The sequence below is a fragment of the Microchirus variegatus genome (genome assembly GCF_963457635.1).
Source record: "Microchirus variegatus genome assembly, chromosome: 16".
Taxonomy (NCBI): domain Eukaryota; kingdom Metazoa; phylum Chordata; class Actinopteri; order Pleuronectiformes; family Soleidae; genus Microchirus; species Microchirus variegatus.
This window is the reverse complement of record NC_139817.1, coordinates 6,508,724-6,530,869: the sequence shown is the minus strand read 5'-3', so window position 1 is coordinate 6,530,869 and position 22,146 is coordinate 6,508,724. Positions and strand designations below refer to the sequence as shown.

The 22,146-nt window shown below is 43.1% G+C and overlaps 4 protein-coding genes and 1 pseudogene across 6 annotated transcripts; 3 read left to right on the top strand and 2 right to left on the bottom strand.

Moving 5' to 3' along the window:
- Positions 1–119: 119 nt before the first annotated feature.
- On the bottom strand, positions 120–611 carry LOC310938280 (peptidyl-prolyl cis-trans isomerase-like; annotated as a pseudogene). Its single transcript has one exon. The product of its transcript is annotated as a peptidyl-prolyl cis-trans isomerase-like (transcript).
- Positions 612–1,116: 505 nt separating this feature from the next.
- On the top strand, positions 1,117–4,123 carry txndc9 (thioredoxin domain containing 9). Of its 2 annotated transcripts, none has more exons than XM_083902145.1 (5): positions 1,117–1,180; positions 2,231–2,438; positions 2,566–2,684; positions 2,829–3,083; positions 3,172–4,123. In XM_083902145.1, exons 2-5 carry the CDS (start codon positions 2,265–2,267, stop codon positions 3,287–3,289), a joined length of 666 nt encoding a protein of 221 aa, XP_083758271.1. In that variant the 5' UTR covers positions 1,117–1,180; positions 2,231–2,264; the 3' UTR covers positions 3,290–4,123. The 2 variants fall into 2 exon arrangements, with proteins under 2 accessions (XP_083758271.1, XP_083758272.1); XM_083902146.1 differs by lacking the exon at positions 1,117–1,180 and adding an exon at positions 2,043–2,118.
- A 195-nt stretch (positions 4,124–4,318) lies between these two features.
- On the bottom strand, positions 4,319–5,701 carry mrpl30 (mitochondrial ribosomal protein L30). Its single transcript, XM_083902264.1, has 5 exons — positions 5,434–5,701; positions 5,198–5,281; positions 4,799–4,945; positions 4,609–4,682; positions 4,319–4,513 (listed from the first exon to the last, which is right to left on the bottom strand). Exons 1-5 carry the CDS (start codon positions 5,473–5,475, stop codon positions 4,381–4,383), a joined length of 480 nt encoding a protein of 159 aa, XP_083758390.1. The 5' UTR covers positions 5,476–5,701; the 3' UTR covers positions 4,319–4,380.
- A 515-nt stretch (positions 5,702–6,216) lies between these two features.
- mitd1 (MIT, microtubule interacting and transport, domain containing 1) lies at positions 6,217–8,930 on the top strand (the record flags this gene model as incomplete). Its single annotated transcript, XM_083902925.1, has 8 exons — positions 6,217–6,233; positions 6,764–6,912; positions 7,002–7,103; positions 7,451–7,587; positions 8,311–8,397; positions 8,481–8,593; positions 8,683–8,743; positions 8,826–8,930. Exons 2-8 carry the CDS (start codon positions 6,768–6,770, stop codon positions 8,928–8,930), a joined length of 750 nt encoding a protein of 249 aa, XP_083759051.1. The 5' UTR covers positions 6,217–6,233; positions 6,764–6,767.
- Positions 8,931–19,489: 10,559 nt separating this feature from the next.
- creg2 (cellular repressor of E1A-stimulated genes 2) lies at positions 19,490–21,859 on the top strand. Its single transcript, XM_083902202.1, has 4 exons — positions 19,490–19,957; positions 20,926–21,095; positions 21,175–21,288; positions 21,404–21,859. The coding sequence occupies exons 1-4, from the start codon at positions 19,535–19,537 to the stop codon at positions 21,543–21,545; spliced, it is 849 nt and encodes a 282-aa protein (XP_083758328.1). The 5' UTR covers positions 19,490–19,534; the 3' UTR covers positions 21,546–21,859.
- Positions 21,860–22,146: the final 287 nt, after the last annotated feature.

Genomic DNA, 22,146 nt, shown 5'->3' with positions numbered 1-22,146 from the left:
TGGAAGCCTGTTTCTGGGGAAAAAAATAGAATGAATGCTCATAATTATGACTTAGCATCTCATTGATGACTTAGATGTGACCTATAAACACACACACAAAGGATGTCCATATAAGGAACTCAGAGTTGACCACAGTCTGCGATGATGACTTTTTATTTTAGTTTGGCCAGAGCATGAACCGAAATCATCCAGCTACTTCAGCACTTGCATTCCCTCTACTATGGAGCCGAACACTGCATGTTTCCCATCAAGCCACGCCAGCTTTGCGAAACAGATAAAGAACTGGGATCCATTAGAATTTGGTCCGGTGTTGGCCATGGACAGGGCAAAGGGTTTATGCTTCAGGACAAAGTTCTCATCGTCAAACGTATCGACTAGATTGACTTTCCACCGGTTCCATCGTTGTTGGTGAAGTCACCGCCCTGGCACATAAAGTTTGGAATGATCCGGTGAAAAGTGCTGCCCTTGTAGCCAAAGCCCTTCTCACCAGTGCAGAGGGCGCGGAAGTTCTCCGCAGTCTTGGGCACCACATCGGCATGGAGCTCCATGACGATCCGGCCAATGGGGTCTTTGTCAGCTGTGATGTCGAAGAAGACTTTGGGTTTGGACATTTCTGCAGACGGAACAGAGACGGAGACCTGACGGGTTCTCAGGTGAATGTAAGGAAGTGTGGGAAAAACCCAATGTTAAGTACAACTGCAGCCACACCCAGTTGAATCTTTATTAGTTAGCTAACTAATCAACTTGCTTGACTAATCGGCGGAGAATTCCAGCTATTCCACCTATGAAGGGTGTAAACCTGTCTCAAGAGTCTATGAATTAAACAAGACAAGACAATTAAAAAAAACGGTGCTAGATAATGGATGGATGTTCCCATGTGAACAGGACCTAATTTAAACCACGCGCACACGGAAAGACACGCCCTCTGGAGAAACACGCCCACTCGATGCTGATTGGGTCACATGTGAAATTACAGACGGTATGAAAATAAAGCGAAAATTAATAATATATGAATGAGAATGCATATATTATTAAAGAAAGAACAACATTATTACTCGTTGAAATGGTTAAACGTGTGGGTTTGTGTGTGTGTGACATCACGTCCGGTCCTGTGGTGTCGTCATTTCCGGAGTGACGGTTTGCATTTCGCTCAAGAAGCAACGGAGCAAAAGCACGTCAGGTAATCATTTATCGCCAGTTTGGCTGCGATTTACCCGTTAATGTGTTTTTTTTACTGTATATAAGTGATATATAAGTTTGTTACTGTCACACATACACGTGGAGGCTTCCATGCCACTGTGAGCGCTAATATCCCCGTGACTGGCGAGGCTAATGTTAGCTACTTAGCTTGGCAGGTTATGGTCGTATCGGGAAGTGTGGCAACGTTTCTCCCCGATTACTTGCACAAGTCAGCCTTTATAAGCACCTGTCGGACAAGTGTTGTGTATTTACGAGTAGCAATTGTGAAGTAATGTGATAAATAACTTGGTTAAGGAGAAAAAGAGACGCCATAACTTCGTAGCATAAGTAAGCTAACAGCCAGCAGAAACGAGGCGTGTCCTGTGGTTACTATGGCTTTGTCTCCAGCTGACAGAAGCAGCTCAGATACTGTCAAGTGTATTGTTTACGTTTGCGATACTGTTATTCACACCAGAGGCATCGTTAGAACCATGCAATCTTAATCTACCATAGTTCGGTTCGATTATGTAGGCCGTTAAGAATAGGGATGAGCCGGTATAGTACTTGGTATTGGTCCAATAATGGTAAAAATGGGGACAGATAAAATGTTAAATACAATACAAAAAAAGTGTTGTTATTCATAGTTTAAATGGTAAAAAAATGACTGTATCGGACTTAAATACTCTGCTTTGTGATATCGATAACAGTATCACATGAGAAAGTGGTCCGGTGCCGTCCATACTTAAGAATATGTGCACAAATATAGAGGAATGTACTCGGTTGCCATGGCAACCATACTGGATTCACACTTAACTGCAGATAAAAGGCAAAGGTGTAATGAAGTAAGAGAAATTCTACTTTGTAGTCAAGATGTAAAGGAGGAACTGCATTGAAAGAACTTGAAGCTGATGAAGAAACATCGAACTGACATAAAGGAAGGTAAAGGGCAATAGAGAGGAGAATAGGGGTTGATTTGAAATTCAGAAGGTATTCTTCTCACTTGTGTCCTCCTACACAACATCCATGAACCTTCTCCGTCGTGTCCCTGCAGGTTCTGATACGGTGTTGAATTTAGGAGACAAACCATGGAAAACCAACAAATGGACATCTTAACAAAGGTGTTGGAGCAGTCGGCCAAGCTGGTGGAGGAGAAGGTGGACGCACAGATCTCCAAACTGAACGATATGGACGAAGATGACTTGGAGAGGCTGAAGGAGAAGCGGTTAGAGGCACTTAAAAAAGCCCAGAAACAGAAGCAGGTATGTGGGACTGAACCTTTAACTGGAGTGTACTACATCCAAGGATTTTGTATAGTTTTTGTCCTTTTCCACTCACAAGTAATACAGTTTTCGAAGCCCAGTCTCACCTGTGTATGCTGTTTTTCAGGAGTGGTTGTCTAAAGGCCACGGGGAGTACAGAGAAATCTCAAGTGAGAAGGATTTTTTCCCCGAGGTCAAGGACACCAAGAATGTCGTCTGCCACTTCTATAGAAATTCCACTTTCAGGTACATTAATTTGTTTTTTGTTTATTTTAAACAAATTGATGAAAAAATAAATCTTAATAAAATATTAAGCAATACAGAAAGATGAGTAAATTCTTTGATGAATTATTTTACAGTATCATTTGATACTTTATCTCTTTGGTATAGATGTAAGATCATCGACAAACACTTGGCCATCTTGGCAAAGAAGCACGTGGAGACCAAATTCATCAAACTGAACGCAGAGAAGGCCCCGTTTCTGTCGGAGAGGCTGCGGATCAAGGTCATTCCTACTCTGGCTCTGGTGGTCGACGGCAAAACCAAGGACTACGTGGTTGGATTCGGCGATCTGGGAAACACAGACGAGTTCTCCACGGAGATGCTCGAATGGAGGCTCGGCTGCGCAGACGTCATCAACTACAGGTGAGCGACGATGGGGTCTGGCGCATTTCTTTGTAAAAAAAAATAGACTTTCCCTCATTTCTACTGTGCTCTTTTGGTCCCGTGCCAGTGGTAACCTGATGGAGCCCCCCACAGCGTCGCATAGATCGGGCACCAAGGTCACAAAGTTGGAGAAGAAAACCATCAGAGGACGAGGCTACGAGTCGGATTCAGACTCTGACGACTGAAGAGCACAGACGGTCGCCTGGTTTTCTCTCTCAGGGCTACCTCATTCAAAATAGTTCAGCAGAAAAAAGCCCGCTTTAATTTTCTTTCTTCTCTCCACACGTCGGTAACCTATCCTTTGCCACTTTCCATATTTAATTTACAAATTATGATTGGTTTTTCATGATTTTATGTCTTGAGAATTAAAGACGCACATTGGGGTTTAAATGATGTGTAGGTTTTGACGTTAATAATTGAAACGAGGAGCAGACGGCTGTTTCACAACAGAAACGGCAGATTGTGACAAAAAGAGCAAGCGGTACTACAGTTTTTTTTTTACTTGTCTGCTTTAAAATGCAAAACATGCACTGTGACTGGTTCGTCCATTCGGGCTACTGTAGAAACGGTGAATCACAAGATGGTGGCCTCTGCCTTACATGCGAAAGACTTCTTTTCATGTATTACCTTTCCTAAAGTGATTTTACACTAGTATAAACATACTAATGGGTAATATTCAGTTTGTCACAATCAGCTGTGCCTTTTGCTCCTTAAAGTTTTAATGACTTCACCCCATGGAGCGAGAGTGAAGTATTGATTTTAGTGGCTCTTGTGTCTGTTTTTTGTGTTTCCGCACTTGCCAATATGACCAACTTAGGCTCGTTGCGTGAAGTCCGCCATCTCCGTTTGCCCTTGTTCCGCATGTTTCCGTGTAACCGTTTGTCCCATATCATGCAAACCAATGCGAGTGCCAAGATCTTCCTGAAGCGACAGATTATATACATTTTCACGAAAAAAACAACTTTTTTCTTGTAGCAAGAGTGACTCAATGAATGCAGACTTATTAAAAAGTAAGAATAAAACCACTTAAGTCTTTGCTCCTTTGTTTTTTCTACATTGCTTGTATCTGGTGGATGTATCTATGATTGACAATGTGGTAAAACAAACCAAACATTCCACCCCCCCCCCCCCCCAAGTAAAATCCAGAATCCATTCAAATCTGCAAGTCAGAGGGTTTTTTATTCAGCAAAACATGTTTTCCTGTGTCATTAGTCAGAGTTTACCAGACATTTTCTTACATATGTACAACTGGATGATTAAATCGCTGAGCGCGCTGCTAAGATTCGATAGCCTTGGCGTCCGCAGGTTCAAGAAGGCGATGGACAATCAGCTCTCCTTTGCTGTTGATGTAGGCGTTGGCCATGTCTTGTTCAGCGGGGAGTCCGTATGGAGTCTTCAGAGGCTGGATCCTGAATAAACCGGAAACGATGAGACACAAATTACTTTTATGCGCCATATATAGCTGCGACTTATTGGGTATTTTACTGGTGCACACTACTCTTACCTCACCAGGTGCTTGACAAATTTCAGTTGGCTGTTGACTGCAGGTGTGTTTTTGTGAATCACAGGGGTGTGTGCCTAAAAACAAGACAAAGACAGAGTCTTACACCTTCAATGGAATGTTTTCCCTCGAGAAAATGTAATAAATGTCCTCCGCAATGGAGAACTTGTCATGTAATTTTGTACAGTCGTACCTTTTCCAGTCCCAGATGTTTCACCATCTCTTTCTCCCAGTACGGTCGCCGCATCACACTCTTGATTCGAGTCACGATGTGCAGTTTGTGAGGCTGCTCTGGATCCCCTCCATATTTCCCGTGCTCTTTCGACCTCTCTGCAAAAAGCTGCGAAGGAAAGCAGAGATTGAATACTGAGCACATATATTTAAATGTTCATGTATGCAAAACAAAGACAGCATTGTTGCTAAACACAGCTGGACAGATTAATCTGTTTGAAATAGGGAGGAGGAATGATAAAATATTCAGTATTGGTCAAAAATGTAGTGAAACTGACTTCACACAGCAGCTAACTTTCCACACATTTTAATATTGACTGATGACATTCAGCACTAAAAAACTAACTGATTTTATGATTACCTCTTTTGGGATTCTAGGTTTGGAAACTTTGGTGCGTGCAGACACAAACCAGGGGCAAGGTAAACGTGTGGCATCTGTTAGGATCTGTAAACACACAGATGAGACAAAGATAAAAACAAAGGCAGCATATAAAGGCCATTTTGCGTCACATTTCATAATCCAACAGGTATCATCAACACCGAGGTAATAATTGCATATCAAAGTTTATATAATTCTGTGTATACTTAATTTTTTACCTTGGTTGATAAAGAGCTTAAACCGCGACAGACACCTGACATGTTTGCGTCTGTCCTCGCTTCTTCTTCGGTATGACTGATGCCAAGGTTACGGACCAACGGCCGTCAAACACGAGCGTAAAGACCAAACTAACTGCACAATGCGCATTTAAAATAAAATAAACTCACAACTGTTAGACGTCAAATACAAAAACACTTAATTCACACGCGTGTTTCATTTAATAACTGGGATGAAAACCGACTTCATAGAGAGTTAACGTTATTTTCATCCGCCATGATTGTCCCAAACGTGAAATGTGAATGTGTCACTGCGAAATTGCACCGATGTGACAAATATTACTTATATAATGTTCCTACAGTTTTTTTGTGTGTGTGATTTTAAACTGTCGAATGATATATAATTTAATGTGCGTATTTAAATGTGAAGTTAATGCTGTGTTTTTAAAAAGACAGGAAGACGCCGTGAACAAACTCTCCCGTGGTGAAACTGTGTGGAACCTGTCAACTTTGAATCTGCACAATTACTTGGGTGTTTACGGTCATCACAAAACAACAGCTCCCTCGGCAAAGTATGTATTTCTTTATTATACCAATGCATATTTTATTGTATTTGTATATTGTCCTAACATTTTATTTCAAACCCCAAATGTAGGTACCACCAATCGTTTCAGTACATTTACCGTAACGAGTGTAATACGGAGGCACTAGGATCGTCTGGTTGGACCGCGAGACACTGCCGGACGTATTTTTGCGACGCACTTGTGAAACAACCAGGAAGAAGGCGACTTTTCTAACACTAGGTGAGAAATAACTGCATTGTTACTGCTATTTTTGAACTACTATTTATACTTTATCATCCAGTGAAATGTAACGAAGCTCGCGGTGTTTTCTATTTATATTTCAGGGAAAGTGTTACGTCTTTTGCGACGTAGTTGCGAAATTGTCTTCTGTAGCCTATGCACAGGTTATTTGAGTTGCTAATTTAGTCAATTTTCATCTGACTTTTTGCTTCAACACGGTATTCCACTTAATATTAAAGTGTAAATAAGGTAATATTATCTTTATTCTGTTCAAATAAAATACTTATTTTCCCTTAAAACAATTCCCCCCTGACAGTAAATACAAATTTCCTTTCCCGAAATGAAGAAAATGTAGCACATAATGGATAAGCAACAGCAGAGGAAACATAATTGAGGAAAAGAGGAAACACTGGATGTAAATAATAGTAATGAATGACCAAAATAGACAGCAATAGGAATAGAAACAAAAATACAATAAATACGATAATTCATAAGAACAACTTCACAAGAACAATCACAACTTTTGACAGGACAATGGCAGAGAACAACTTGTCGGGGATGGAGACGTCTGCCATCGCGGTCCTGAAACGGGCGGTGGAGCTGGACCAGAGCAGCCGCTTCCAAGAGTCTCTGGTCTGCTACCAGGAGGGAATCAGTCTGCTGATGGACGCGCTGAAAGGTCTCCTGTCTCTCTCCTCTGCAAAAGACGTCTCAAGGCGTGGATGATCATGTTGTTTATTTATTTCTTGTTTTTTTGTGTGTGTGCAGCTGTGAAAGACGAAACAAAGAGAGATTACTACAGGAAGAAGATAAAGGGCTACATGGACAGAGCAGAGCAAATCAAGGCTCTCGTCAACCAGATGAAGGAAGGTACATGTTAGGAGAAATGGCGTAAAGATGGCTTTAAACTTAGCTAATATTTGACTGATAATCCCACCAAAAATCTCCAAATATCCTGCATGAAAATCCTATCCGAAGTGAAAAGGGTTAAGGTCACGTTTTGTCAAAATTTAGCTTTTAAGTTGATAGTATAGAGTTCTTGGCATATGTTGTATTAAATCTCAAACTAATTGAGATACACAGAAAAAAACACTCTAAAATTGCGGTTATTTAGCTGTTAAATCGAGGCACGCGGCCACCAGCAGTTCAGTGATGGAGGATGAGATTCCTCCTCCTCTGATTTCTCTTCCCCCCCCCTCACCCCGCTGTGCTGTCAGATGGGAAGTACCACGAGCAGATTAGGATATCGGAGGACGCCACTGGTTACAGCTACGCGGTTCTGTTCAAGCCGTACATCACCAGCTCACTGTCAGAAGTCTGGGTGGAGGATCCGTACATACGACACACCCACCAGGTAATTTGTCAAGATTTATTCTTCTTTGTTTCAAGCTGGGTTTAGGCAAATGTTTCTTTTATTATTGAAGATTAGCATGTTTTCTCTTTTGAATAACTGGCTCAACCTTCACATTCCCGTTGTGGACAAACTTTGTACCTTTGTTTCGATGACATGTAAGTAACCTTTAGATTAGATTAGATAAGACTTTACTGACCCCACACAGTCAGACACGTGACATATAGGAAATGTATGTTTAAAATAAGCACTATAAGAATATAAGTCGTTCTTATTATTAGTCAATCATAGTAAGTTTGTTTGTGATCGGACTTTCTATAGCAACAGTTTCATATTTTTAAGTCCTCAACTTTGACACTCCCTAGCGCCTGCATTGTGCTACGTTACGTGAAGCTTTTGACGAGTTTTAATCCCTGTTTTATCCAGATTGACCTGACCAAATTTGAAAACGGTCGCAGTAAAGCTCGAGGGAGAAGTTTAATCAAATGCTACACGTGCGATATATCGGCTCCCAGTCGTCGTTCAACCCAAAATGGCCGACTTCCTGTTGGGTTTAGTCCGCAGGTTTCCCAACGTGATTAAAGCGTGTACGAACTGCCCTTTTTCCCCCGCGGAAATTGTGTGTTTAGCAGACAAAAATGAGATTATTTTCCCAGAATAATATCAGAGAAGTTTCCCTTCATACTCTAATTAAGGGTTAAACAAAAACCCTTCTCTCTTCTGCAGTTGTACAACTTCTTGCGTTTCTGCGAGATGCTGCTGAAGGCCGACTGCGCGTTGAAGAGCGTCCACCTCGTCACTTCTCAGGATGACGTGAGTCAGACTCTGTGGTGAACTCAGACGTGGTTTGACGAGAGTTTGTTTTGTCTCATGGTCTTCTTCCTCTTGTCCTGCAGGCAGATAGTAAACAACAGAGCAGCGCTTTGTCCGCAATGAAAGACAGTCTGAGAGGTCATGGAGTGACCCTGGACCTGCAGTTCTCCACCACCATCCACGACAGAGAAATAAGGTGCAGCAGAGTCACCGTCACGCTTTGGTTCCTCTCTCGTTATTTTGGTGGCAGTAATCTGGACTTTTTCCTCACTTTGATGTTTGTAGGTTTGACAATGGTTGGATCATAAAGATCGGGAGAGGCTTGGATTACTTCAAGAAGCCTCAGGTGAGTTTTCATACAAGTTCGTTTATCAGAAGCTGGACGTCTGTGTGTGTGTGTATGTCAACACGTTTCTGTGTTTCCACAGAGTCGCTTTTCTATCGGCTGGTCCGACTACGACTTCAGGCCGTGTCACGAGACGACGGTGGACATTTTTCACACCAAACACACAAAAACACAACGAGACTCTTGACACTTTTACGATTTACTGTTTTTATTAACTCAAGGGACTCTATTATTTATACACACCTGCCTTTAAATAAGTTTAAATAAGTGTTCCAGTGTTTTTTGTCCATAAATAATATAAAATGTTGCTCTGGAGTTAAACTTCATCTCTAAATATTTGTAATTATATCACAATAATTATTGATACTGACTCACTTGAGACTTTCATTGCGATGTACTCTTATAGATTTGCCTTCAATTACATGTCCAGTGTTTGTCCTGTTTGAGTTGACCATGCTGCCACCTGGTGGAAATGTTAATGAACTGTAATATAAACCATATTAAACATGCTTTTATATCATTATGTCTTTGGTGTTTTTTAAATTGCACTGTTACTTCATATTCGATGTTTTGTACTTAGTATACGGCCTAATTAAAACCTACATGTAAGTCATTAAATGTGTAAGTTTAGTACTCTGACACTTTTGTGGATTATACTGACCTCTGTGATTAAAGAACTATGATTAATGGAACTTAAAGTGTTTATTTTGCATCAATAATAGTCAAGCACTGGCTACACTGAGGTGATGGGAGGAGGAGGGCCCATCAAATATCGACCCATCAAATGTCAGTGGGGATTGTTTGTTTGTTTGAACGGTAACGGTGCCGTGATCGGATTATCTATTGGCCTTAATCTTCGATATGCACAGTCCTCATCTGGTGTCTGGGGGGGGGGGGATTATAATCCATCAGGGACAACAAAAAAAAAACACATAAACCAAAGACGACCATAACTGCATCAATTATCCTTCATTATTCCCCTGAAGTATGTATGGACACACGTCTCTTCATTATATATCAGCTGTAATCACATTCAAAGAAAGATAACATTTACCTGTATGTATATTGTCCTGTATCTGAATACACATTTACACCATGAATGGAAGGATTAGCCCTTGACCTGCGTATTTCATATTAAAATACATTTTGATGCATTTTTGCCCAAGCATGCGTACAGCTTTAGTACTAGTTAGTTGTAGGTAAGTTTCATGTGTAAGTTGTTTTCGTGTAAAGTATTAAAGGTAAGTATCAATATCTGCCGATATCCGGTATCAGTCAGTATTGGTCAGTATTGGTCAGTATCTCTCGGTATCAGTCAGTATTGGTCGGTATCAGTCTGTATCAGTCGGTATTGGTTGGTATTGGTCAGTATCTGTCGGTATCAGTCAGTATCGGTCAATATCAGTCGGTATCGGTCAGTATCTGTCTGTATCAGTCAGTATTGGTCGGTATCGGTCGTAGCAGTCGGTATCGGGTGGAATCGGTCAGTATCTGTCGGTATCGGTCAGTGTCGGTCAGTATCGGTCCGTATCAGTCGGTATTAGTCTGATTACTTTCCACAGACTGTATCAATACAATTCAGCAAAAGCATTTTAGCTGAGTCATGTTTTGGGCTGAGAACAATATTTGTGACACAGTTGGAGAAATAGGTCTTTGAAATGACTCGGCATAAATGTGAATACAGTTCACAGCTTCCTACATCCATAAATGACGGTATCAGACTAATAATATCGGTATACTCGATTTTGTGATATTGGTATCGGTATCGTCCCATACCTATAGTCCAGATACAAAAGTGTGAATGTAAAGGATTGCTCTCCACTTCCTGCCGGCGTCTCTCCTCCCTCCTCCCTCTCACTGAAGCCCAGTGGCCCAGATAAAACGTATTATTTCAACATACACATGTGGGATAAGTCTTTGTCTCCCTGCAGGATCGTATACATATATACGTACAGTACATTTTGCTAAGACCTTGACAGCGTTTCACAATAAAAGAGAACAGACATAACACCCAAAGTAACTCTTTTTGTATGAATGAGAGTAGTGAGGGGGCTGGGGGGGGCAGGAGAAGTAGGTCATCTCGGGATGAACGCAATGTTTTGGTAGTTACTCAGGCATCCACAGGGGGGCGATAGACGTTGTATGTATTTGATATTTCTGAACTGTAAAACTATTCTATAAAACCTTGTCAGTGTCAAGCGAGGACTAAAAGAGTATCAGACTACTTCATAGTGTATTTGTCCAATTCACTGCACCATAACTACTTCACATGTGCAGTGAATCCCCTGTAATTCCTGTATGAACGTCCTCTTTCCAACCAGAGCTTCTTTTTTTTTTTCTCTCTCCCTCTACTCTCATTTCTGGGCCTAAAATCAGGTTAGCGTTTTATAAGGAGCTTAGCGCAAAGGACCACAGTGTGCCACTAATGTAATAGAGTATCTCTCTGTGTGTGTGTGTGTGTGTGTGTGTGTCATTCTCCTCTGTCCTCTTTTCTCTTTGTGCATTCACTTATCCTGTCGTGAAGTGACCTTCCCTCTCTCTTCCTCTCTTGCTTCCTCCACTTCCCTCGCTCTGTCTCTGCTTCTTCTTCTCCCTTCATCTGCAGATGTGCATGATGCAAAACAAAAAAACCCCTGAGGTTTAAACATTAAGGACAGGAGGGGGACGATATGCCACGGACACAGGACAACTCGGCGTAGAGACGAGGACAAGTGCTGCTGCTGCTGCTGCTGCTGTTGGGTAAATCCACTCATTTTGTTTTCTACTGCACAGTGAAGTGAAGTTTGTCCGTGGTACGGAGACCGCTGTAGTGGTAGATTATTATGTTGCTGTGAGGTCTCTTGCAATGTCAATAATCCACAAGATTATCCTTTTGTTTCTGTAGTTTAGCTCACTGGACGGAAAAACTCAGAGTAAAAAAATTGTGAACTCTCTGAGCTCATAAATTCCACAGACACAGCGTTTATTTATTTGTATTTCAAGGCCTCGAGATTTGCCAAGTCGAAGTTTTTGCAACCTGAAATTCACAGATGTCGATTTTCCTCTAACCTGGAACATTGTGTGTTTCTATTGAACTCTTTAAACCCCCTGGTGGCTAATTAATATATTCGTACTTCCAGGGTGGCTTCAACTGGCGAACTCGAAAATTATTATGTTATTTCTATGGCAGGGGTGTTCTCAAACTCAGGCGACCACATGGGCCACTAAACGTATGGTCATGTATTTGTAGAATTTTCAAAATAAAAGTGTTTATTTTGTAATGGAACGATATATATATGTTTATATATATACGTGTATATATATATAATAATAATAATAAATTTTATTTGTAAAGCACTTTTCATAAAGTTATCTCAAAGTGCTACAGAAACCAAAAAACAAAATAAACAAAAGACTAAGAGAAAAATCAGACACGATTAAAATCAGACACGATTAAAATCAGCAGAAGAAAGAATAGCTAAAGGAGGAGAAGAAAGTGCAGAAAAGAGAATAAAAACATCTAGGAACGACCTAGGAAAGCCTGTTCGAATTATATTTTTTATTATTATAATTATATATCTATAGTTCACAATAAAAAACACATTCAGGATGCAAAATGAAACTGTAAATAAAAGACACAAAACATATGGGGGCTAAATGTCTAGGGGCCGGTCATGTATTTGTAGAATTTCAAAATAAAAGTGTTTATTTTCTAAGGGAACGATATATATACGTATATGTATAGGTATGTATGTTTTTTTTTAATTTTTTTAAATTTTTTTGTAAATACTTAGTTTTAGTTTAGTTTTTTAGTCGTTTTAGGTGTTAGTTTGAGGTTTTTTTTTGTAATATGGAGTATTTGATTCAAAAAGGTCTGAAATTGAATCTTTCAAAATTGCCGGCAGAGAAAAAAATAAATGCACTTGTTATGCATGAAATTAATTCACAAAGACGACAACTGAGCACATTTTCGCTACAATGTGAGTTCGTTTTCTGTTTTTTTTTCAAGCTTCAAGTTTTTATCGCTGCACGTTTGAGAGCCTCCGGTCTATGGTGTTCATTCATCATCACATGGAACAGTCACCGGGGCAAGGTACAACAAGACAGAACGGCTGTAAAACAAAGGAACACCGACACAGACACACACACACACACAGGATGTTTGACAGTGCAGTGTTGCATGAAAAGCAGATTCCAGTGTCTTTATTCTTCTTTATGCTTGCACTAAATGCATTTTCCTCTGTATATTCTGCTCTTGTTAAACCGTTTTTTTGCTCGTTCCAAGAGAGGCAGATTTTCTTACGCCACACCCCGAGGTTTGCTGTGTGTCGTGATAATGCCATAAACCTTTGACCCTCAAGGCCTGCGTTACCTTCTTAGGGCTGAATCAAGTGTTTGCCGGTGAACACATGACTCCCCTTCACGCCCCCTTCACAGTGTGACCAGGGTAACTCCTCATAGACACTTATTTACACATCGTGTCCTCGTCTGTTCTGTGCTTCTTCCAGGACTCGGCCTCATGGAGTCTTCCTCTGGAGATGCAGGAGAAAGCACCGAGGACATTCCAGGTGAGTTGTATATGTACATGTTGTACCTGACAGATGTGTGGAAATATTTAAATCCGGTATTCAAATTCAGAATTCAAATCCTCCTCAAACTGGAGTTGTATACGTCAGGATGGAGGACGGATGTTCCGTGGATCGCCTTGTGGACAAACCCTATGCAAAAACTAGAAAGGGGCCCCATGAGGAACTACTCTCTTGTTTCTGCATTTGTGTGTTGGAGTTTGAGAGAGGGTAGTTCTGACTTGGATCTCAATCTTTAGCAGGAAGCAAAAGGTCCAAACTCAAGTCTCTGAGAACCCGCCTCTTCAGGAAGAGCAAGAGGACCGGTGAGGAGAGGCACGCCAAGCTCAGTCAGTCGGCCAGAGACGTCACCGCGGCAGAGGAACTCGGCTCAGATGACGACTTGGCGTGAGTGTCCTGGCCCCTCGACCCTTCAGATGTCTCACATGTTGTCATTTCTGATCTGATCGTCTCCTGCTCTCCCTCAGATGCTCTCACGGAGTTATGGGCTCACGAGCGTTCTCTCACGACAGCATCTTCCTGGACGACGAGGTCCTGACAGACACGGAACCGGCCCGGGTCTTATCACAGGAGAATGTCCACAGCAAGATCAAAGCTCTGCAGGTAAAAAAACGCTTCTTATTCTTCTGCGTTATTTTCACACAGATTTCACAGTTTTTTTTTTGAACATCTGTGGTTTCATAGATGAAGCTCCAGCAGCAGAAGATGCACTTGGGGCCACCACCTCTGGTTCTGCCGATCAGGCGTCCAGACGACGTGGGGAGACACTTAGGGGATGACGGCTCCGCCGAGGTCACAGGAAGTGATGTCACAGTCTTTAGCAAGGTACTTCCTCTTCTCAGTACGTGATACATGCTCCGTTATCTGCATGACTGACTGGTTCTTCTTCTGGAGAAGCGTGTTTAGACTAAGACTACACTATTACAAATAAAAGTGCTGAGTAGAACGATATAAGGTTCTTCGGCTTGTCTGCATAGGAGCACCCTTTTGGAGGGTTCCACCAAGAACCCTTTTAAAACCCTTTATTCAGGAAAGGGGTTTTAAAGGGTTCTCTGGATCAAAATGGTTCTTACTGGAACCATTAGTGTTATCAAGAACCCTTGAAAAACCCTTTCTTCAAATGGGTTCCAGGTAGAACTTGTATCTAATCTGTGCGACTCCCCTTCGCCGTGTTTCCAAGATAAAGGAGTTGTAAAAGACGCACTGGTTGAGTGAGATCGGCCGCCACGACCTCTCCAGGGTTCAAATTTGACGGTTTTGAGAACTGAGAATAAGGATTTTGCTTAGTTTGTACACAGATTCAACATAGGATAAATTAAAGACACAGTATGTAACACTTCTGCATAAACATATATCAAAATGAATGGTTAATGTCAATGTGCTTTGTTGAGTAGTTTACTGACATCAGCTAAAACCTTTCATTGATTTGTTTCGGAAATATTCAGCACTTTTATTGTGTGTATTTGTAACACAGCGGTGTCAAACTCATCAGCATAATGGTTACCCTCAAAGGGCCAGATGTAACTGTCATACAGAATAAATGTTACTAAATGTGACCAAATATAATGTAAAATAAAGGTAACTTATTTATTACTTATTCAATTTCACACATTACACTCACTGCATTTACAATGATACACTGCGATCTAGTGGCGGTGCCGTCACTTTGCGGGTAACACAATCGCCATGCATTGTGGGAAATGTAGTTTATGGTCAACACATGCCTTAAAGCAGCATAGACCTATTTTAAACAGATTTTTAAAGACCAATTAATCACTCGCGGGCCACATAAAATGATGTAGCGGGCCAAATGACCCCCGAGCCTTGAGTTTGACACGTGTTGTAACTAACGGGTAACTAACTAACTCACTAACTACTCCTGTGCCGCTTCCTGACGTTATTAAACTCGGCCTTTTTAATATTGATTTGATCGGGAGACCGCCTAGTGGAAGAAATGGTGTACCGCACATTTAAAAGAAAATGTATTTTGTTCATTATTTTTTTATTGAATGACAATGATGTAAATGTTATTTCAGACACAGACTATTACAGCAGCCTGCAATAATGCTATTGATTTCACAACGATTGATTGATATTCATTTTCAGAACACAACCCAGCCATCCTCTCCTCCCCTCTCCCCCGTCCCTGTACCGAAGCATCCCTCCCGCCCTTTACCTGCTTCTGTCGCCGAGACCTCGTTGGACCTCACTTCTCCAGCTCGGTTCACGCCCTGCCTGGACACCTCTGCTGCTCGCCACCGGATGTCTGTGAAACCCAGAAACCAGCGGGCCAGCACCAAGAAGAGAGTCGCTACGGTGAGTACGTTTTTGTGACTAGGGAAACGTGCAAATTAAGAATTTAATTGTCTGTCTGAACATATGAGAATAAGCATCTTGAATCTTTGCCGTCCTCTTTCTGTGTCAGACTGACTCCAGGATTCCCTCGTACTCGCCGCCGAACAATGCCGACCAATCTGAGTCAGTGAACGAAGAAGAGCTGCCACTCTGTGAACCAGACAAGGTGGAAACAGATCGAGGAGACGCTGCTGTGATCAACACAGCTCAACATGTTCCTTCAAAATCCCCAGAAGTGGAAGCATCAGAAGCATCAGCCAAATCATCTAGTTTGTCCTCACAGGTTCTCAGACCTAAGCCTCAAAAACCAGCGGGTGCAGCATCCAGTGAACGGCCACATTCATCCTTCATAGAGTCCGAGCTTAAAAGCAGAAGAGAAGCAGGGTTCGAGGTTCAAGTTATGTCGTACGAGAAGAGGAATATGCTAAAAAAGACTGGAATGACCGAAGACTCCTCAGTCTCCAGCTCAACCGTGACCTTCAGACCTTCCACTGTTGTTCCCCAGGAGGTCCAAGACGAGAAAGAACCCACAACTGGTTTAAAAAGACCTGCCCCGGGATCCGGATCCTTCCATTTCTCCGTCGCCGCTGCCAGAGATCGAGACGAAGCGCGACCCAGATCGAGCAGTTTTGTGGGAACAAGGCAACAAGCGGAGGCCAAGCATGAAGGTGGAGAGGATAAGTCCTCGTCAAGCCTGAGGGAAAAGGAAGAGCTGAGAGGGAGCCTCTTTGCTGTGGGAAGACCCAAAAGTTCAGCTCTTCAGCGGGAAAAGAGGGGCAGCCTCCGAAAATTAGAAACACCATCATCTGCTTCTCAAAATGAAGAGGTGAAGAGGAAACAGGAAGAGGTGGAGAGGAGCCGGGAGGAGCTGGAGAGGAGCCGGGAGGAGGTGAAGAGGAGCCGGGAGGAGGTGGAGAGGAGCCGGGAGGAGGTGAAGAGGAGCCGGGAGGAGGTGGAAGAGGCAGTGAAGGCACAAGAGGAGGTCCAGGAGGAAGAAGGAAAGGTGGCGTTCGGTGTCAAACTGCGCGCGACGACTCAATCGAGGAGATTCCAGCGCGACTCGGCGCCCATTCATCTCATCAAGCAGGAGGTCAGTGAGCATGTGGTCCACACGTCTCAAAAGCCACCGACCAGCGTCTCTTCTGCAGAAGTCAGAGTGACAGGTGAGTTTTTGTGGTTCCATACTGTTCTACACCCATACATCCATATAAGGTTAAATATTGCACCAGTTCAATGCAGTACTTTGCTTCGTGGGAGTAAATAATCTCTTTGTAGTCATCACTATGGACCTTTGTACTTATTAAAAACACCACCCATGGAAACGTTAACAGTGCAGTCAACAGTGTGTGTCTAACTGATCCGTATCACTCCTCAGACCCGGCCCCGTCTGGCTTCTCCATTCCAGTCAAGAACAACCTGCCGCCTGCAGGCGATTCTCACGTCAGGCCTGCAGAGGCCCCTCGAGCGACCTCCTCCGAGACCACCGTCACTGAGCCTCCGCCTCAACCGCAAACAGCCCCATCTGACGTTTCCTGGATGAGCCTCGCCCTGGAGAAGACCCGAAGCCTGCAGCAGCTCTTCACGAGCCGGTTCCCCAGAGACTTCGCGGGCGCCGCTCGACCGACGAATCAAACGGAGCCGCAGGCGTCCGCAAGTCCACCGCCGACGGCGTCTCCTGCTCTGTCGAAGGCTTCCGCTGACGCACAAACGCCAAAACAAACCGCCGTATCACAGTCCTCTTTGCGCTCTTGCACACAAACTGAGTCCTCATCTCACCTGGTACAATCTCACGCCACGCCCCAGCAACCTCCGTGGAGCAATAGAGTCCTCCAGAAAACCAGTCAGCCCAAGTCCACGACTGTGGTTTCAACCACATCTGCTCCTCCTCCTCCTCTTCCTCCTCCAGGAGGCGAGGGTCCTTCATCCTCAGAGAGGCGAGCAGTGCGGGGCGGCTCAGTGAGCATGAGGGCTGCTGCTTTTCTGGAAAAAAAGGCAGAGAAGACCACTCCAACCGTGGCCAAGGAGGTTTGTGGCTGTTGACGATGAAGATAGATCTGATGTTTTACTGTAGTGGTCTCCATTGGATTTCAATGTCATCATTAGGAAACTGAAGACTGTAAAATGTCTGTGAAGGTTCTCGGTTCTCTGCTCCTGAAGATGAGGTCTTACGCTAACTTCTGTGTTTGAAATCCTTTGGTCAGATTTACCAAAGTGACACAAATTGACCAAACAAAGAAGCGGTATACTCTTAGAAATAAAAGTGCTAAGTAGAACCATATAAGGTTCGTTGGCTTGTTCTCATAGGAGAACCCTAGGAGAAGTTTCCACCTGGAACCCTTAGTGTTGCCAAGAACCCTTTTTAAGCCCTCCATTCAGGAAAGGGGTTTTAAAGGGGGTTTCTCTGGATCCATTAGTGTTCCCAAGAACCCTCATCAGCAAATGGTTCCAGGTAGAACCTCAGCCCTTGTAGAAGAACCCTTTTGGAACCCTTATTTCTGAGAGTGTAGAACAGCAGCGGTTGTGTACCCTCAAGACAAAAAAAACAATGGTTTTCTCTATGGACTTTGGTATGGGAGAGTGAGGGGTTTAAAAACTTCAGTTTCCAGAGACAAAAGGATGTCATATTCTCTTTTCAGTGAATACCTCATACAACCACACTTCAAAAAAAAACAACTATCCCTTTAACTACCAGGTTTTTCTATTACGATCTAACTCTTAGTTGTTGTTTTTCCCTCAGGTGGATTTGAAGAAAGTTCAAAGCGAGGCACAGACATTAGACGAATCTCCTGCGTCGGCCAAAACAACCCCTGTCAGCATAGAAAACACAAAACCAGAAGGAAGACACGGGCTAAAACCTGCAGGTGTGTGGATACGTAATAATCTCAAGGACACATGGGGGAAAAATACTAAAGGTGAAAGTTTTTGTTTGTTGTTCTCCAGAGTCGACCCCCACAGAAAGGCCTCACGAGGACAAATGGATCCGGAAAAATGTGGCCACGTTGTCATCGCCCTCATCGTCCCCCGCTCAGTCAACAGTGTTGCAGTCCATGTCGGGCCCCGGTCAACCGTCCTGGATGGAACTGGCCAAGAGGAAGTCAATGGCCTGGAGCGACAAGACCATGGACTGAAACACAAGGAGCTGAATCATTGACCGTTTGTGTTTTAATTGTAGAGATTATGTTGAAACGTAAACCTTTCCACCGTAACTTTAAGACGAATATTTATGAATCATGTTTTTATCATATTCACCATTTCACAGCTGTTAATACTTTATGTTCAATAAACCCTTTTTTGTTTTCTTACGCCTGTGAAGTCGTTTTTCTGTAAGTCACATTATCCCTGAATACTCCTTTTGTGCCTTAACAGCAACAACAAAAAACTTTTGAATTTGCAAAAAATTAATTCCACTTTGCAAAAAAAAACCTTTTGATTTTACAAAGAAATGTTTGAATTTGAAAACAAAACATTTGAAATTGCTGCAAATAGTCAAAAAGCTTGTTTTTTTTGCTTTCAAAGCCATTCTGTTCCATTAACAGATACAAAATTAACTCTATAATTGTGTAGCATTGACTTCGGTTGGATGTTGTGTCCAAGTATTTGAAAAAAAATAATAAAAAAGTGAATTTTGGTTTGGATTTGCAAAAAATCAGTGCAAAAAATATATATGGCGCAGAAATGTAAGGCCAACTCCAACCGATGGGGGGCAGTAACGTTCACAACTATGCCTACAAAAGACAACAGGAACAAGGACAAGGAAAGGCCAGTAGGGGGCGGTGTAAACAAATACAGTCAGATTTCTTATAAATAACCACACACGTGAGTTTGTAAACATGACAGTTTGAAGAGCAGCCGTCGAACCGAACTCAGCGACATGAAGGCCCGACTCTTCCTCGTGGCTCTGCTCGCCACTGTGCTCCGCTGTCACGGCTACAGCCTCAGGGGCTCCGTGTCCTGGGTCGTCTCCTCCAACGACGTCGTGGAGGACGCGGACCTGTCGGAGGAGGAGGTCGCCCCAGCGCTGTTGGTGGACAGTGCGGGGCTGTGGAAGCAGCAGGCGTATCCGTCCTCGGAGACCGGGAAGGGGCCGGGAGAGCTGGTCAAACCCGGCGGCGACGAGGACGACACTGTGGCGCAGTTCTCCTCTCGTCTGTTCTCGTACAGGCTGGAGGAGGTGAAGCAGAAGCCCATCGGCAACGGCAGCCCGCCCCCGCACCAGGAGACCGCCAGGACGGCCAGATACATAGCCCACAACAGTGACTGGGGACACCTGTCCACCATTTCAACTCAAGACAAGGTAACACACACACACACACACACACACACACACACACACACACACACACACACACACACACACACACACACACACACACACACACACACACACACACACGCGCGCGCGCGCACGTCTAACCTAACCACCACAGCTAAACCCTTAACCTTTATTTTAACTAGTCATAAATAAACTTAATTCCAACCTCAACTCTAAAACCAGGTCTTGTTGGGTGTGACAGAACATGAAGACAAACAAAACATGTCCCCCACTTTCTCAAAATGTCCTCCTTCCCTGCGGTTTAAAAGTTGTTGGTCCTCACAAAGACACACACACACACACACACACACACACACACACACACACACACACACACACACACACACACACACGGGTTTGCACTCATCTGCAACAGCCTACCCTTAACCATAAACAGGTTATACCACAGTCCTAATCTTAAAGGTGCATTATGTAATAAATGTAAAGCAACAGGCTGTAAAATCCTCCGAATATGTCACAGAGACTCAGGAATAATGTTCATATAACAAACTGAACTCACCAACAACAACAGTACAGCCAAAATATTCGTATAAAAAAAAAAAATCATGTTTTGGCATGTGCCACCTACCGCCGTCTACCAGTCATTGCAGTCAGTAGAGTCTCAGCTGCCGAGCAACCACGGGTTGCCAGTTACATCTGAGCTACAATGGCAGAGAACCTAAAAGGCCTCCAGTATTTTGAATTTGAGTGTAGTAACCGTTTTTGGCCACATTCTTACATATGGTGTCACAAGTAGTAACAGTCCTGTTTTGGGAGGGCGATGGCGGTTCAGTGGTAGAGCGGGTCTTCTTTCAACTGGAAGGTCAAAGGTTAGATTCTTGGCTCTCTGCTCGTTTCTGCTTAGACTTATGTTGCTGAAATGAATAAATAAATGAATGTTGATGGTATGTATGTATTTTTGAACATCCTGTTTCCCCTCCCCGTTGCAGATAAAAAGTCTTCCCTTTGGTAACATCTTCTCGGTCAGCGATGGACCAGCAGACAACAGCACTGGAGTCGTCTACTTCTACATGACCCCAATGGACAACACCGTGTCGGACCTGAAAAGCAACCCCTATGCTTCTCTCACCTTCTCCGAGGCAGAGGGAGAGTTCTGCAGGTGAGCCCTGGACCTCTTGTTTGTTTGTTTGTTTTTTAATCTCTGCAACCATGGTAACGTGATCATTTTCTGCCTCAAGGCAAATGATGTATGATCCAGAAGATCCAAGATGTGCTCGACTGACGCTGACGGGCAAGATGGTGGAGGTGCCAACGGAGGAGCTTGGGTTTGCGAAGGAGGCAATGTTCTCGAGGTAAAAACAGTTGAAGACCTGGTGTAATGTGTAGTATTGGGAGCGACGTCACCACGTTCATAGACAGCCTCAGGAAGGTTGTTAGAATTAATTCCGACTTGTTTTGTTTTTTTAGACATCCTGTGATGGCAAAGTGGCCAGTGGGACACAGGTGGTTTTTCATGAAGCTGGAGTTGATCCAGGTCTGGCTGCAGAACTGGATTGGAGGCACTTCACTCATTCCCATCGAGGACTACTTTAAAGCTACACCCTTCTGAGAATACCCCTCATTTCAGCTGCGACAACACCACACATATCATTCCTGACGACATTAAAATGTATTTTCAACATTTTTTTTTTTAATCCACTGTTTTCAACTTTTAAACTTGAATGTTGCCTCATGCCTCTCCACTCTAATAACCAGTTCACCAGTTAACTGCGTTTGATGTGTGAATGTATTATATTTCAAAATCGCATTCATTACAGCAGCTGCCATAGACACTACTGTTGTCTTTTGATGCTTTTTTTTTTGGGACACTCATTTCTGTTTCATGGGTTTGCATCAAACTCAGTGTTTGAAAAATAAATGAATGTTGGCACACAAAATGATTGTGCAAGAAAATATTTGTTTGTGATGTGCGGCTGCAATCTTCTCAAGGCCCTAATTTATCTTGGACCTTGGAAATTTCCAAGGTGATTTTGCTTGACGGGGGGGGGCCTGAAAGAACATGTTATGAGCTAGATTGTGTGTCCAGATTTTCAATGGCTGCTCTCTTCAGCTCTATAATTTCCCCTCCGGAAGAGTGACCATAATAAGTATGGCGGACAATTCGGGAGCACTTTCACCTGCTGGAAAGGTTTATATTGTGGTTTATTGAT

What these genes read in the sequence shown, in the direction of transcription:
- creg2 (XM_083902202.1), top strand. Translation starts at nt 19,535, where the DNA reads ATGAAGGCCCGACTCTTCCTCGTGGCTCTGCTCGCCACTGTGCTCCGC. An exon ending in CCATTTCAACTCAAGACAAG is followed by an intron (nt 19,958 to 20,925) that starts GTAACACACACA and finishes TCCCCGTTGCAG; the next exon opens with ATAAAAAGTCTTCCCTTTGG. An exon ending in AAGGAGGCAATGTTCTCGAG is followed by an intron (nt 21,289 to 21,403) that starts GTAAAAACAGTT and finishes TTGTTTTTTTAG; the next exon opens with ACATCCTGTGATGGCAAAGT.
- mrpl30 (XM_083902264.1), bottom strand. Translation starts at nt 5,475, where the DNA reads ATGTCAGGTGTCTGTCGCGGTTTAAGCTCTTTATCAACCAAG. An exon ending in AACCTAGAATCCCAAAAGAG is followed by an intron (nt 4,946 to 5,197) that starts GTAATCATAAAA and finishes TTTCCTTCGCAG; the next exon opens with CTTTTTGCAGAGAGGTCGAA. An exon ending in TTTGTCAAGCACCTGGTGAG is followed by an intron (nt 4,514 to 4,608) that starts GTAAGAGTAGTG and finishes CGGTTTATTCAG; the next exon opens with GATCCAGCCTCTGAAGACTC.
- txndc9 (XM_083902145.1), top strand. Translation starts at nt 2,265, where the DNA reads ATGGAAAACCAACAAATGGACATCTTAACAAAGGTGTTGGAGCAGTCG. An exon ending in AAGCCCAGAAACAGAAGCAG is followed by an intron (nt 2,439 to 2,565) that starts GTATGTGGGACT and finishes GCTGTTTTTCAG; the next exon opens with GAGTGGTTGTCTAAAGGCCA. An exon ending in GCAGACGTCATCAACTACAG is followed by an intron (nt 3,084 to 3,171) that starts GTGAGCGACGAT and finishes GTCCCGTGCCAG; the next exon opens with TGGTAACCTGATGGAGCCCC.